This window comes from Naegleria fowleri (genome assembly GCF_008403515.1).
Source record: "Naegleria fowleri strain ATCC 30894 chromosome Unknown tig17, whole genome shotgun sequence".
Classification (NCBI taxonomy): Eukaryota; Heterolobosea; class Eutetramitea; order Acrasida; family Naegleriidae; genus Naegleria; species Naegleria fowleri.
Genome location: NW_025407949.1, coordinates 410,678 through 425,442, shown reverse-complemented (window position 1 = coordinate 425,442; position 14,765 = coordinate 410,678). Strand labels below are relative to the sequence as shown.

Sequence of the window (14,765 nt, the reverse complement as noted above, 5' to 3'; positions counted from 1 at the left end):
CCGTGGTTGAAAATTAAGCTATTGATTGTTGTTTTTCTTCACAAGTATTACATCGCCTAACTTAACTTTTTGGCCTTTTTGAATATTGAATGCAAGGTTATCATCTTCGTTGCTTTCAAAAATAAGGATAATTGTGCTTCCAAGCTTGAAGTATCCCATTTCTTCTCCCTTTTCAATAGAGAGCCCACCTTGCACATAGTTTCGAGAAAGAACAACAATCTCTTCTCCTTGTTCAGGATCCTTGATATGTTCTTCTTTCGTCTTTTTATCCCAAGTGTCTACTTTTTCAGATGAGCGTTGAGGAATGGCTGTCGAAGCATTCTGTGCCTTCTTTTTTCTTGGCCGTTTTACATTCGTTCGTAGAGACTGAAGTGTGAAAGTCGTTAATGCAATCAATTAATTAACATCTGAAATGCCAAACTTACGTTATCAAAATTCACAACAAATGATCCAACGTTTAAAGCTCCAACAATTACATAATGCATATTTCCATATGTCCATTTACCATTCAAAACAACTCTTTCGTTTTGAGTAAATAGGTTAGGATACCTATTAAGATATAAGGGCATTACTGGATACAGCTTTCCATAAATATGTTTTCGTGACTCAATGGTCATGTCACAAGGACTATGAAACCGGTGATAATCTCCTGGTGCCAAGTATAATACACAGTAGTGCAATTTCTTCTTCTGTTTTGTGTTTTGTGGAGTTGAGGCAATGTCATCTTGTGAGCTTGTGTTATCAATGGCTGGCTCCGTAAAATCTTCCCCAACAACGATTTCATCTGTTTGTTTGCAATATCCGCCTCTGCTTTTTGATGTAGGAATTTGATAATAATCAAAATAATGACCTGTGTTTGACTGTGTGTTTCTCTTTTCTTTTTGTAAAAGTTCTTGCATGGAATAAGTAACTCCTTTGACTTGTGGCAAGAAAACATGTTCATATGTTTCGTCCAATTCATTCAATTCCACACAGAGAGTACCAAATCGTGCTACCGTTCCGTCAACTGGACTCACCATCTCAGCGTGAAGATAATCTCGTTCGATTTCATTCAACTCTGTGGTTTCATCCAAATCATATTTTTGAAGTATCTTTCTCTTGTGTTGGACACTCAATGATGGTCTTGCTGAAGGCTTTAACTTTCGGGAGAAAAAGTCTTGAAGACTTGCATATTCTTCGAGAGGTTTTTCAATTTCTTCCATATTTACCGAATACATCCATCCATAGACATTGTAGATGAGAGGCCTGAATAATTCTGGATAAATTTCTGTACTACCGATATTACCCCAGCATCGTGATATGAAATTTGTTGGAATGGCTTTTGATAGTAATTGAAGAAACGTTTGTTTTTGTTTTCCTTCTATCCGTTCCGTGTCATCTCCATCATTGATCAGTATTTCATGATGATGGGAAACATCCATAGAGGAAGATGCCATGATGATGATGAAACTACGAATTACAACAAGCAAATAAAGGATGGATGATGATTTGGTGGTTCAAAACCAACGAGTCCACTCAACAACAATAGCTAAATTCGAATTTTTTTGATTTCTGTTGTTGCCTGACCCGATTCTCTTTTTTATCCAATCCACTTACAAATTCAACAATGATCACATCAAATTCAGGACAAACACTTGGAAATTCAAATAGTGACGGACATATTTATACATGACAAAACACGACCACATCTAGAACAAATCATCAAGATTTTTGTTTTCGCTTTCGTCATCTTGTCCATCACCAAAAAAGTCGTCATTGGCATGTGGATTTCGATTCTTTTTAACGAAGAGGTTGTCATATGACTTTTCTTCAGCTTCTTTTTTCCTTCTTTCATATTCTTCTTTTTCTTTTTTTGCTCGTTCTTTCGCTTGGAGTTTTTGTTTTTCTCTTTCGTTCTTGTCTCTATTAGCTTTCTCTTTTTCAAGATCCACTTCCTTTTCAACTTGAGTTTTGTTTAATCTATTCACAATTTCCTTATTCTTTTGGATAATAACATGGCGGACAGCCTTTCGGTCGAAAAAATCCAACCTCTCCTGTATCCATATCTCCAGTCTTTTTTAAATTTGATGCCATTGTGTAAATGACTTTAACTTGTTGTTCTTTCTTTCCTTGAATTGAATTATATTTTGTTAATTGTGCTAAATCTTCAATAACTTCCTTCGGAATATCGTTGATAGTTTGGCCAGGCTTTAATCTCAAATAGACGTGAGCAGAACTGAAGTTATCAACGTGAAACCAAACGTCCTCGGGCCACGAATACTTGATCAGATCTTCGTTTTCATATTTATCCCTACCCATGTAGACTGTGTACGTGGGATCAACACACGTGAAGAAGAACACCATTTTTGTTGTTTTTTCAAAATTTTTGTTTAAAAATTATTGAAGGTTTGTGGTGAAATCGGAATGTGGCGTCCCTTTAAACTTGAGACATTCGACATGGTATTTTCACAACAATTTATAAATCGTTGTTAAATTATAGAACTAATAGTTTTAAACGTGGTGATGATTTAAATTCAAAATTGTTATTATTTAAACTTCAAATTTTATAGCGTCGAAATGTGAACTGAAGCCTTCGCTCTTAAAAAATTCCAATTAGTTTATTGTTAGCACCATTGGTCCTGGTAAATCCGTGAGGATTGGGGATTGTTTTTGAAATGGTTTTTTGAATCTTGAGTTTTCATAGTATTTGGTGTGACATTTACCAACTAGTAAGGTGAGAATTATTTGGATTTCAGGCCAATTTTGGTAAATATTTGGTAAATTTTTAAGGTTGGGTATTTGAGTATCTCGAATCATTACTCCGTCATGGTGGATGATGAAAACTTTTCTTCTATCACAGTATCTTGATTCTTGATAATCGTTGAGGATGCATCTTATTGATGTAATTTCTAGGAATTTTGTGTAGAAAAAGTCCCTAAAACATTGAGTGTTAGGGCAATAGTATATAAAATGTTTTAGGGTTCCGGGGCATTTGCAGTGAGCGCATTGTCTTTCCTTATGTTGTTTGATATGATTACTTGTCAGATTTCTCCAAATTGACCATTTAGTCTCTCCTTCGCTCTTAAAAAATGTCCAAAGAACTTATTGCGGAGGGAGTGCAAGACGTTAAGGAATTATTTGCTGAGGGAGTTCAAGATGTGAAGGACAAATTTGTAGGAGGTATCAATATGATGAACAAAGCTACAAACATGCTCAAAAAGAAGATCAAATCGGAGGTCGGAATAGCTAAGGAGGTGAACAAGAAGGTGATCAGTATTTTTACAGGACGAGAAAGTAAGTAGATTGTTCAGCTTAATGATAATTACCTCGTTTAATATCCACAGAAACGTTGGAACATCCATCAACAATTAATTTCTCCGATGATGATTTTTATCCTGAAGAATGTAAGGGTTTTTATTATTAATGATTATTGATATTGATCATCGTATTATTTTACCCATAGATACGGACACATTGTTTTCAAGGGCCGAACACAAAACCATCGAGACCAACTGGCTATCAGGTCTGCACATGGAACAAACAAAAGCAAAAGAGAAGCTAAAAGAGCTTGTTGCTGAAAACTATGTCCAATTTATTGAGGCTTCAAAAGAAGTTTCAAATTTTATGGATGTAGATATGATAGAAATTGGCAATTTGGTGAGCACTATGAAAAACATGTTATCTCAAATAGAGAGCGTCGACTTGTCATTAGCCGGGAAGAATTTATATTGCTCTTTTACGAGTATAGACTTTGAAAATTTGAGAGAGGTAGAAGACTCTTTGCTTCCACAGCTGGAACTGCTTACCTCTCAATTAATGTTCACTAAAGCCTTTGAGTTTGTTCAACTTATTGAAAAGAGACTTGAATCCGATGAAATAGTATTATCTGACCTTAGTTATAGATTTAGCCGGCAAGAATTGACAAAAACTTTTCACAAAAAGAAGCTCGAATTGGGAAACAAAATAGCTGATGCTGTGGAGAATGGTTATTACTCACAACAAGATGTTGCCCTATTGGAAGCGTTATTAGGTACAGAAGCAGCAATTACAACCTATTTAGGAGGGAAGAATATCTTGATAGCAGAAGTTTTACGCAAAACTGAATGTAGAGGAAACGTAGAAGATTATACTACTAGAGCGTCCAAACACATCTTTAAAATTATCAAAAAAGTTGCCAAAGAATTTAAGCAATTATTTAAAGAAGCATCAAACACATCATTCCTTATAGAATGGTCATTTACGGTCCTGGATCAATTTATTTCTACAGTTAAGGTACAAATCCTAGGCCCTTCTGATTTTGAAATAGCTACAAAGTGTATTAGCTCCATACTAAAACAGGGAGACTTGTTAGAAAATAAGGGAATGATAGTGTCTTTTCATTTGCATAAATTATTGCTCCCAGATGTGGAAAAGCTGATGAGAAAGAGATGCATCGAGATCAGAGACGAAATTTCCGCTGTTGCTTCCACTGAACTTTGGCATCCCATAACCATATCCTCTGATGACTTTATTTCTTCTCTTCCAGAACAAATTTCGAAACTCAAAGTTGGCAAAAGTTGTGCGTTGTTCCTAGACCGATTGAAATCTTTTATTGCTCATTGCAGCTTGATTGTGTCCTCATATGTAAGTGCTTGTTTTCAATAGTTTGGAGCTTACACATGATAATAGTCTTTTGATTTAGTCACTCTTTGCATATCAGAATTGTTTGAGACAATTTTATCTAAATTATATGCGATTGGGCTATCAAAGAAGACAAGTGAAAAACAATTCTTCATTATTCTGTCTAGCATTAAATATATTTTGGGAGGAATACTGGAAGAAATATCGGCAATGGTTCAGGTAAGTCATAATTACGTTCGAATATGAATTTCTAAACATTGTGAATAGTTATTGTTCAACCAAAATTCTCCTTTAGAAGTAACATTACTTAAAGAAAAATTACACGGAGTTGACACAAAGCTATTACAAAAATACTGTTTAATACTTGCACAAAATGTTGTGAATGACAAAATTGGCTGGAATTCATTTTACAAGACTTCTCTAGAACTTCAAACTGATGGAATTTCCAAAAACTTCAAGCACGTGCTTTTTTATTTTTCCAAACTTGCTACATATATCTCAAACAACTTTGAAGAAAATGTTCCAGAAATAATGCGCATGGTAGTAGCCTCAATGGTTGAACAACTAATAGATCCAGAAAGCATAATCTTGCATTGGATTTCTTCCGAACCAGAAACTATTAATGACAAATGGGAGAAAGCCTTGAATCAGTTAATTTTGGACATCTCATTTCTCAAGAAGACCTTGAAAGAATTAGATCTTTTTGAAACAAACGTAAGTTTTTTCTTCATTTTTCAGTTTAAATTGCTCAAAATTGGATGTAAAGACTAAACAGCAGATGAACACACTTGTAGACTTTCTACGCAGCAAGTACAACCAAGAAGAGAAGGCCATGACAGACAAAGTAATACAAGAACAAGTAGATGCATTCATTAAGGCTGATGAACATCTCTCTCGTGCCATTACTATTTGTAAAAATTTACACCATTGAGACCTACAAATCTCCGTACTCACTTTGGCGCCACCGTTGAATTTGGCGCCTTCACTTAACGTTTGTACTACAACAAAAAAAATGCACTCTAGCTTTTTCCTTAATCATCGATCATCACGTCCCAAGAGGGATGATATAGAGGAGGACGAAAATATTTTGGTGGAGCTTTCAACCAAGGACGGAACAAGAAACGTAATTGTTACAGGTGCACAGCATGACATCCGAAATCATGAGGAGGAGGATCTCGGCAAAGATATTCACGTGGTTGATTTTTCTCTGCCCCGAGAAGAAGGCAATATTTGTAATACCCAAACTGATCAACATTTCCAAAATTCAATGTCACTTGAAGAAATTACCAAACAACGAGAGTTGCAACAACAACGCTTGGAGGCAATCGAGCGTGATTACTTGCTTCTACGAGAGAGAAATACTCTCACAGTTACTGCAGACACATCCAGGAACGTTCATTTGAAGAGCTCACTCTCTTCATACAGAACGGTAAAGTTTAATGACATGATAGAGAATCAGGAGGAGCACAAGGATACGACCAAAGTGGCTACTCAGGATTTGACTCAAGTAGAACAAAGAGTTCATGCTATGATAAATGAAGTTAAATTAGACGATGACAACTCAAGCGTTAGCTCTGAGGAAGAAACAAAACCAGATTACCAACACTTCTTCAACAATCCTGAAATCAACAATGAGCAATTAGACGAAGCAGAAGAAGGGAAAGAATACAACTGGAATGATATTAGTGACACATTAACAGTAGTTTCTGATGTCTCCGACTTTTATCAGGACCTAAAAAACAGTAATGAAGACAAAGCTGAAAAGAAAAAAATCACTGTACCTTTACCCTTTTCATTTGAAGAAAGAGAATCTATGAAACCAAAAGGCATACATCGAAGAAAAATGGAAGAATACATCGGAAAGATAAAAGCTGAAGAGGAGCACCATTTAAACAAAAGATTTAAGGCAAACCCAGTACCAAAGACAACCAAACAGGCATTATATGAGTCAATTAAGATGAGGACTGAATACCAATTAAAACTACAAAAGAAAGCCCTCCAAGAGATGACTAAAAGAATAGCCAAACCATTTTATTTTGCTGAAAGGGACAAGTTAAGGTTAAAGGAAATTGAAAAAGAGCGACTGCGAAAGAAGGAATTCGAAATTCAAGAACACACAAGGCAATTTAAGGCGAATCCAGGTTTGTATTTGACATTACAATACTAGCCAAACTAACACAACATGTCAGTGCCATCTCACACCTTTAAGCTTATGTTCGCTTCAAAACTAGAGGCCGAAGCAAGAAAAAGAAAAAACAGAGTTAAAGAAAGATCAGAATATCTGCTAAGAACTTCATCACTACCGCCTCGAATGGAAATGTGGGAAAAGGTCGCTAATAATCAAGTGAAAAGCAAACCAAAAAATCCATTAGATGACGAGCTCACGTTAGCTCCCAAGATTAATCACAACATACCAGTAAGTAACTAACAAAAAACACGAAACGATTCATAGGGTCATATAAAAGGATTTTGAAGCCAAACAGCGAGAATTCCAAGAGCGCCTTTATCTTGCCAAACGAACAAAAAAGCCAACAAGCCCAAAGCCGTTTCGACTCCATAACTCGATGAGCGAAAAAGATTTGAAACGAATTGCAGGAGAAATAGGAATAGATGATGAATTTCTTTCGACATACTCCACACTTGACCTCTCTAAGCGCGAAAGCCAACCAAAACGCCCTTCATCTGCAGTACCCAAGTCCTCAAAAAAGCCTATGGACACATATGCCAGCAAGCTGAGGAACGACCAAATCAAAAAACAAATTTCTGAGAGAGAAGAACGAAAGAAGCAACTTGAAAATTTAAGGCAGGCGCATGTAAAACAGCAAAAACAGATTTCAAAGCAAGTAATTCCAAATGTTGAGCAAGAACCTTTTCGACATTCAGTGCAAACCAAGAGCTCCATTGCCAACGAAAAAAAAAGAGAAACACCCCAATCTTCCTATCATACTCAACCCTATCTCTTTGAAACCAGCTTGAAGAAAAAGGTGAGAGAGAAAGTATTACAAGATTTAAAACAAACACTGGAAGAAAATGGAACATCTTATTTGTTGTCGTCAATAAAGATTTAACAAATTTGTGATCCATAGTATTTTGCAACTTCGCTTGAGCTTTATCGATCCTTGTCACAAAAACAACCAAAAAAATGCAAAACAGCCATCAAGCAGAACAACGAATCCGCACACTGTACCGATGGCTGAATCCACAACAGACAGCACAGTTTTTCTCTTCGGGATCTGCAACAAGTGTTGGCTCTGAAAAAGAAACCTCTTCAAAAGAAACAAAATTATTTCCAAGCAAGGAAGAAATTCTGAAACGAGCCAAATTGATCGAAGAGAACAGATTAGATGATGAAGAGCTGTATAAATTTAGCTGTCAATTTGGACCTGTGAGTAAAATTAACAAGAGATCAAAAACTTGATCTCTTGAAATTGATAGAAAATAGTGGTTTTGATTTACCAGCAGAATATAAAATGTATCTAGATGATCTAATAGAAAATAATGATTAATTTATCAGATTGTCTCATATTAAGTTAGCGAAAATTATGATCAATAGGTATACTCATCGGATTCTCCACATCGAAGCTTTTTACCAAAAACTCTTCCAACAAAGAAAATCAAAGTTCCAATACAGGCAAACAGTGAGTGAAGGAATGGTGCAACAGCACACCAAGCCATCTTTTTCTCTGCATCAACAAGATTAACTATCATAATTACGGATCCAGATATCACTCCGCCAAAAACAATAAATAGGCCAAAGAAAAGCCATCCTCTAGCAAAATAAACAACTTTCACATCATGTTCATGATCTGTCTCCAAAAACAAATTATCCTTTGGTACGATATTGACTAAAACAAAGCCGATGGCACAAATGATACTCGGAATCCAATTGACAAAGGTTGACTGAAGAGATGATGGTATATTAATATTTTGTGAGATGTGAAACCAACCTCCGAATTTGGTATTAATTGACTGTCGAGAAGACATAACCATGCCACAGCCAAAAGGAAACCAGTCGCATAGGCAAAAGTAGTTTGGGGGACTTTGATTTGCATTTTTTTGAATGGAAATGGAACCAAATATCTATTTGCAAGGTTCCAATTCATTCCTATCACGATCGAACCCGTTCAAGTACTTCCACAACTCATGAAAAATTGAAATAATTTAATAATTTAAAGAGTGTTTTTTAACTCATATCTCTCGTTTCACTTCGAACCATCTTCTCAAATAATACACTTGTACTCCACTCAGGCAAACAAGTAAAAAGATAGAAAAGATGTTATAGTATGTCACTCTTTCATTGGTTGCTTCACAAATATTTCTGTGGGCAGCCTCTCTTGAACGGAATTCTTGTTGTTCATTTTGAATATGGCTTAATCCTTCCGACAATTTCATAATTGTTTGTTCAATTGGATTTAATTGATCCAATTTGGCAATATTAGCATCAACAAAATCACCAACAGAAATATGGAACGACACAGTCTTTGGTGTAAGAGTGGAAATCTTGTTAGAGAAACAAAATTTGTAAATTCCTCTCTTTTCTGCATTGACAGAAAACTTTCCTTCGGATTCTCTTTCTTGTTGATGCAAAATTTCTCCATCAGGATCAAAAACACTGTTTGTAGATGTTTAACAAAACATCAATGTATGAGAGTGTTGATATTAGACAAAGACATTCAAATATATTACATCCATCAAAAATTATTAATAAAAACAACAACCGATGATTGGGGAGTTGAATATTTGAATCCATTCAAAATAAATTCCGTAATGATGATGATGATCAGGAATTTAAAACATGTTGTAATATTACTACATACACTAAATCAACATCCAAAAATCCTCCCTTGATGACTTGGAACTTTAAAGACAATTTGGATGGCTTATCAATACTTTCAAAAAAGCATCGTTCCTCAGCTGGATCTAGAGTATATGTCAAGCCATGAACAAGTCCGATACTTGCTGCTATAACAATCAGCACGATTGCTGCTGTAGTTGCAATACTGGGTTTCATTTTCATCAAAACAAATCCGACTAAACGATCGGTGCTGAATTTTTTAGTTTTGAAAAACTGTTGAGCTGTCAAACAACAGAGTTGTAAGAAATCAATTCCAATGATCGCCTCTAAGAGCAACACTGGAGAAGTCCACCTATCGATTGGCTTTTTTAATTACAGACATGAAGACAGGTAGGGAGGAGGTAATCTCACATGTGCTTGTGATGAATGAGATTTTAAAAAAAGGAAAAAATGTCTTGTTGCAGCAATGCTCAATCATCATCATTGAGTGGTTTATTATTTTTCGGAGGCTTGACTCTTGCCACTGTATGGATGGGCAGAAAGAGAGATGTAAACAAACAACAACAGGAATCAGATAATACTACCATTGAATCCTTTATTCCTTTTGTTAGAGAAAGAGTTGAAATTGTTGCTGGAAAATTAGGTATTCCAAGCAAGGATATCTACCAAATGCTTCCTCACCTGAGCAAAGAAACTACGGAAACAAAATTTGAAAAGTCTAATCTCCCTCTTTCTCAATTCATTGATCATACCATTTTGAAAGCAAACGCAAAAATGAGTGAAGTTGAACAATTGTGCAAAGAGGCTCTCACGAATAATTTTGCTGCCGTTTGTGTCAATGCTTCTAATGTTGCATTGTGTAAGAAATTGTTGGAAGGCTCAAATGTAAAGATTGCTTCTGTAGTTGGATTTCCTTTAGGTGCAACCACTGTTGAGAGTAAGATTTTTGAAACTCGTCAAGTCATAGACCTTGGAGCTCACGAAATTGACATGGTCATTAATGTTGGAAGATTATTGGATGGTGATTATCAATACATATATGATGAACTCAAACGTATGGCCGATGCTTGCATTGAGAAGGGAGCTGTTTTGAAAGTCATTTTGGAATGTTGTTTGTTGAATAAGGATCTTATTGCTGATGCTTCCATTATGTGCATGTTAGCGAAATGCCATTACGTGAAAACAAGTACTGGTTTCAGCACTTCTGGTGCAAAGTTAGAAGATTGCAAGTTGATGAAGGCAGTGGTTGGTAATGTCGGTCTTGTCAAAGCTGCTGGTGGTATTCGAGATAAGGAAACTGCTTTGAAGTTTATTGAAGAGGCCAAGATTTCAAGAATTGGTACTTCAAGTGGAGCTGCCATCATTGGTGGTATGAAAGCAACAGGATATTAAAAATTGTTGCTGTAATTGTCTAATAATTCAAAATAAAGTGCTTGGTTTTTCAAGTCTTTTCAAGCACTTTATTTCATATTTTGTTTCTGAGCTTGTAATCGAAGTTTAAAGCAAACATCCCACTTATCGAGAGTCAGTATATGGTTGGTAAGATGTTGAGAGTTCAGGATTAATTTAAAATTTTGTGGTTTGCAAATACCAGCCAATACTCCCTTAATGGGAGCATAAAACGGAAAGACGAGCTGAATTTTTGAGAAAATCTCAAAGCCTTTTTCCAATTCTGATCGTTGCAGTAATAAATTACCAAGTTCAAACATTAAATTGACATCCCTAACACCACAACCTGACTCATGATTAATAGCAGAGTAAAGAAGTGATTCTTGTTGCAAAAGCTCTACTTCACCGACATAACCAAACTGTGAAGCAATGACATATTCCAGAAATGGTTCAAGGTAGGTGTCTTTGAATTGTGGACGCAACTTGGAAAGCTCATCTCTCAAGTTTTGCCTGTCCAAGTATTTTGCATCATGTTGAGCGAGGATCATTCGTGTTCGTAATGTGTTGATCTTCACATTTTTCTCAACCTCATTTACTGGATAGAGAAGTCGAATTCTCATGAGAGAATTGCTTGAAATATCACCCAACATGAGTAAAATCGTACCACATGGTATAAATGAAAGATGTCCATTTCCTTTAAATTCTGTTCTTAGAAAATTCATAATGAGTGGACTTGATTTCATCTCATCCATAGAAATACGTCCATCCTCTAGTAATTTTAAGAGAAGAGAACCAAAGAAAAAGGATTCTGCATGTTCATAAGGATTTTCATATCTATTCTCAATTTTTTTCATGTATTCATTTTCCTCTTGAGATAGTTCAATGCCTCTTTCGATTTTTTTGAAGAGCATCACCCACTCTTCGCTCAAAGTGATCTTTTACAAGTTGAAAGAAATTTGATCTATCTTTTAACAACTGTAGAGTTTTTTCCAAATCGTTTTTAGGAATCGGTAATGATAATTCATAGACAATTTTTAACAATGAAGAGAGAGTATTCGTATGTGCCGTTGAGAGTAACCAGCGCTTTTCATCTTTCACAATACTTTCAATAGTATCTTCTTTTCGAACAAGTACATTCGCTGGAGTAGCAAAACCATCTCTGAATAACATTGTGACTGCATGCTCTATCTTTTGTCTTTGTTCAGAAATAATACCATCTTGATGGTGAAGCTGATCGCATTTTACAACCAAATAAATGATTGACAATATCTCTTGTACCATTTTTGATGTATTTTCAATTTCATTCATCTCCTGATTCATATTCTTATACTTGTTGATCTTTTCAATTACAATATCTAGCAATGTATCAAAAGCTCCTGATTGTACCATCATTTGTATTCCATCTCTATTGTTCAGTTTCAACCAATTCATGATATTTTGAACTACTTTTGGATTGACTTGATCTTTTTCTTTCAGTACTTGATTTAAATAATAATGAAGAGATTCTCCACCTTCAATCATGGAGGATGGATATTTTAAATAATAATAAAATAAAAGAATTCCAAAGAGAGAGCCTGCAAGGAGACATGTTTTCCAAATCATTGAAAATTCTTTGTAATGATTCTTTTGAATCAATTGATAATATTCAATTTCGTTATGTTTCATATTTTCTTGTACATTGGATGGTATTTTAATATTCGGAAGTAATGAAGTTTTACTTGATGATGATGATGGAGGATGAGTCGTATGTTCCGATAATTCATGATCAAGGCTTTTTCTTTGAATCAATGATGAAGAATAAAGAGCTGCTGCTTGTTTATGGCCATGTTGATCTCTGAAAAGAAGAAGAGGCTTCGTTCTTAATGATGATGATACCAACATTTTGACTCCTTTAAAAATGGAGGTCTGTTTCATCAAGAACACCCTCATTCCATTCCGAGAGGATACTTTTATCATTTTTTTAATGTAACTGAACTGAGAAAGAGGTCATCTTTGCTTTTTCATTCCTTTTATTCATCCTGTAACTCGGAGGGCTGATAGTCTTGCTATGATATGCACAATCATTTGACAGCAAATGGACCAACAACATACACCATTGATTTGTACCTATTTACCTATAAATCCTCCTAAAAACACGAAAATTTCGTCATTTTGAAAAAAATGTCGACCTCTCAGACTCTTCTTCGATTTCATTTGCCACTATTTGCTGTGGTGATTCTCCTTGTCGTCCTCCTTATGACTGCATCATCAACATTGGGTAATGTGAGAACCATGGGTGGTGCTGATCGACCAAATGATTTCCGAGATCAAAAGGATATTGCTAGAATTGAAGTATGTGTCTACGATTAATGATAATAATAGGATAATCACTTGAAATTAAAAATGGGCATAATGATTCGTTTGTTGATGATGATGATGCATTGACTCTCACAGACATGTGTCGGATCATGTTTGAGTAGATATTCTGGTCCAAAGGAATTTATTTCCAAAAATTCAATGAAAATGTGAGTTTCAGTGATGACAGAAAGTATTTTATACATGCCATATAATATTTAATATTGGGAATATTATTGTAATACCAATGGTATTGATTCAATTTGACTCATGGTGGTATTCTTCTTCTTCAATTAGGGCTGGATTGCAAGTACTCTTTATTGGTGAATATCCAAAATTGTACATTTATGGAGGAGATCAAGAAACAAAACAAGAAATTGACATTCGAGAAAAATCAGCTGAAGAAATTGAAAAGATTCTTTTATCTGCTGGATGTCAATATAGACAATAATCATTCTTGACATAACAACAATAATAAACACCAATCTCAGCTTACTATCCGAAAATGAGTGACTACTGCTTGAACGTTGAATGACAATCGTGTGTTGTTGCTCTCTCTTGCAATGTCAAGGAATCAGAACTCTCATTAATAACTATTGTTGTGACCAATGCTTTGCAATTCGGTTTGAATATCATGATTTCCTTTCCAAGGTTCATTCACAGCAGCAGCACTTTCATTCTTCTTGTTACTGGCATTTTCTCGATTCTTGAAAAATGTCTTTCGATCAGTTGTCATTTTCAAAATTTGATAATAATCAGGATAAACCAAATATTTCACTCCATAAAACAACAAATCAAAAGCAAGTGGTGTGACAACTAATAAAATGTGAATAATCCAAAACTTGGCTGATTGTACTGCCATGTACCAAACATAATACATGTTTGATGTTGTGAGTACCATTGGAATTCCAGAGTAACTGAAATTAAATACATAAAAGGTTAAAAATGAGAAGGCCATGCACAAATGGTGCACAATGGTGAAATGTTCCATTTCAAAGTAACATTTCAAATTCACAACACAAAACACAGAAGATGTTACAAGAATGGACATGACCCAAATACCATCTTCTTGTCCATTCGTTAAAATATTGAATTGTCTTGCGTATAAGGCAAAGAAGAAAATGATAGTCGCATGAACCACAGCACCAAGAATCCACTTGATAAAAGTATACCAATTGAAAATGTTTTCTTTTCTCAAATTAGAATACAGAGTTGGTCCAATTTCTGCATCTTCTAAATATTCTTCGTGAATATCCTTTTCCATTAATCCAAATACAAATGGATTCAATAATGTGAAAAGTAAATTATAAAATGTTAATACATAAGAGTCAATAATAGTTTGTCCAGAGTACATGGTATAGAATGTAAAGTAAATTTGAATAAAAGTAATGACAATATTCTTGTAGAAAGAGTATTGAATGAATTGAGCAGATCGTTTGAATGAATAACGTCCATGAATGACGAGTAAACGTTTCAACATGTAGAATTTTGGAATGGCATAATCAGAGGCTAATTTTGCTTGAGAACCTTCTTTACCCATGACACCAACTCCGACTTTGGCTTTTTGAATCATTGGGACTGTTGATATATAGATATACCACATGATTTTAAAAAGTAGGAGTGGGGTTGTAGTAGTAGTAGTAGTAGT

The 14,765-nt window shown here is 35.1% G+C and overlaps 12 protein-coding genes across 12 annotated transcripts in view; 5 read left to right on the top strand and 7 right to left on the bottom strand.

The window, feature by feature from the left end:
• Positions 1-18: 18 nt before the first annotated feature.
• On the bottom strand, positions 19-1,436 carry FDP41_013258 (uncharacterized protein; the record flags this gene model as incomplete). Its single annotated transcript, XM_044703868.1, has 2 exons — positions 19-366; positions 426-1,436. 2 exons carry the CDS (start codon positions 1,434-1,436, stop codon positions 19-21), a joined length of 1,359 nt encoding a protein of 452 aa, XP_044565488.1.
• A 252-nt stretch (positions 1,437-1,688) lies between these two features.
• On the bottom strand, positions 1,689-2,343 carry FDP41_013257 (uncharacterized protein; the record flags this gene model as incomplete). Its single annotated transcript, XM_044703867.1, has 2 exons — positions 1,689-1,979; positions 2,029-2,343. The coding sequence occupies 2 exons, from the start codon at positions 2,341-2,343 to the stop codon at positions 1,689-1,691; spliced, it is 606 nt and encodes a 201-aa protein (XP_044565487.1).
• Positions 2,344-3,068: 725 nt separating this feature from the next.
• Positions 3,069-5,530, top strand: FDP41_013256 (uncharacterized protein; the record flags this gene model as incomplete). Its single annotated transcript, XM_044703866.1, has 5 exons — positions 3,069-3,273; positions 3,443-4,602; positions 4,648-4,818; positions 4,867-5,313; positions 5,366-5,530. 5 exons carry the CDS (start codon positions 3,069-3,071, stop codon positions 5,528-5,530), a joined length of 2,148 nt encoding a protein of 715 aa, XP_044565486.1.
• Positions 5,531-5,611: 81 nt separating this feature from the next.
• On the top strand, positions 5,612-7,667 carry FDP41_013255 (uncharacterized protein; the record flags this gene model as incomplete). Its single annotated transcript, XM_044703865.1, has 3 exons — positions 5,612-6,740; positions 6,789-7,015; positions 7,065-7,667. The coding sequence occupies 3 exons, from the start codon at positions 5,612-5,614 to the stop codon at positions 7,665-7,667; spliced, it is 1,959 nt and encodes a 652-aa protein (XP_044565485.1).
• Positions 7,668-7,741: 74 nt separating this feature from the next.
• FDP41_013254 (uncharacterized protein) lies at positions 7,742-8,017 on the top strand (the record flags this gene model as incomplete). The annotated part of the gene is made up of 1 exon (XM_044703864.1): positions 7,742-8,017. One exon carries the CDS (start codon positions 7,742-7,744, stop codon positions 8,015-8,017), a length of 276 nt encoding a protein of 91 aa, XP_044565484.1.
• Positions 8,018-8,145: 128 nt separating this feature from the next.
• FDP41_013253 (uncharacterized protein) lies at positions 8,146-8,651 on the bottom strand (the record flags this gene model as incomplete). The annotated part of the gene is made up of 2 exons (XM_044703863.1): positions 8,146-8,499; positions 8,547-8,651. The coding sequence occupies 2 exons, from the start codon at positions 8,649-8,651 to the stop codon at positions 8,146-8,148; spliced, it is 459 nt and encodes a 152-aa protein (XP_044565483.1).
• A 136-nt stretch (positions 8,652-8,787) lies between these two features.
• FDP41_013252 (uncharacterized protein) lies at positions 8,788-9,610 on the bottom strand (the record flags this gene model as incomplete). Its single annotated transcript, XM_044703862.1, has 2 exons — positions 8,788-9,211; positions 9,417-9,610. The coding sequence occupies 2 exons, from the start codon at positions 9,608-9,610 to the stop codon at positions 8,788-8,790; spliced, it is 618 nt and encodes a 205-aa protein (XP_044565482.1).
• Positions 9,611-9,844: 234 nt separating this feature from the next.
• FDP41_013251 (uncharacterized protein) lies at positions 9,845-10,786 on the top strand (the record flags this gene model as incomplete). The annotated part of the gene is made up of 1 exon (XM_044703861.1): positions 9,845-10,786. The coding sequence occupies one exon, from the start codon at positions 9,845-9,847 to the stop codon at positions 10,784-10,786; it is 942 nt and encodes a 313-aa protein (XP_044565481.1).
• Positions 10,787-10,854: 68 nt separating this feature from the next.
• Positions 10,855-11,637, bottom strand: FDP41_013250 (uncharacterized protein; the record flags this gene model as incomplete). The annotated part of the gene is made up of 1 exon (XM_044703860.1): positions 10,855-11,637. One exon carries the CDS (start codon positions 11,635-11,637, stop codon positions 10,855-10,857), a length of 783 nt encoding a protein of 260 aa, XP_044565480.1.
• Positions 11,638-11,662: 25 nt separating this feature from the next.
• Positions 11,663-12,739, bottom strand: FDP41_013249 (uncharacterized protein; the record flags this gene model as incomplete). Its single annotated transcript, XM_044703858.1, has 1 exon — positions 11,663-12,739. The coding sequence occupies one exon, from the start codon at positions 12,737-12,739 to the stop codon at positions 11,663-11,665; it is 1,077 nt and encodes a 358-aa protein (XP_044565479.1).
• Positions 12,740-12,943: 204 nt separating this feature from the next.
• Positions 12,944-13,568, top strand: FDP41_013248 (uncharacterized protein; the record flags this gene model as incomplete). Its single annotated transcript, XM_044703857.1, has 3 exons — positions 12,944-13,114; positions 13,217-13,287; positions 13,415-13,568. The coding sequence occupies 3 exons, from the start codon at positions 12,944-12,946 to the stop codon at positions 13,566-13,568; spliced, it is 396 nt and encodes a 131-aa protein (XP_044565478.1).
• Positions 13,569-13,703: 135 nt separating this feature from the next.
• Positions 13,704-14,765, bottom strand: part of FDP41_013247 (uncharacterized protein) — a gene marked incomplete at both ends in the record, with an annotated part of 1,639 nt that continues 577 nt past the window's right edge. Inside the window, one exon of the mRNA XM_044703856.1 lies at positions 13,704-14,695. Coding sequence (XP_044565477.1) covers positions 13,704-14,695 — 992 coding nt within the window. The remainder of the gene's footprint in view (positions 14,696-14,765) is intronic.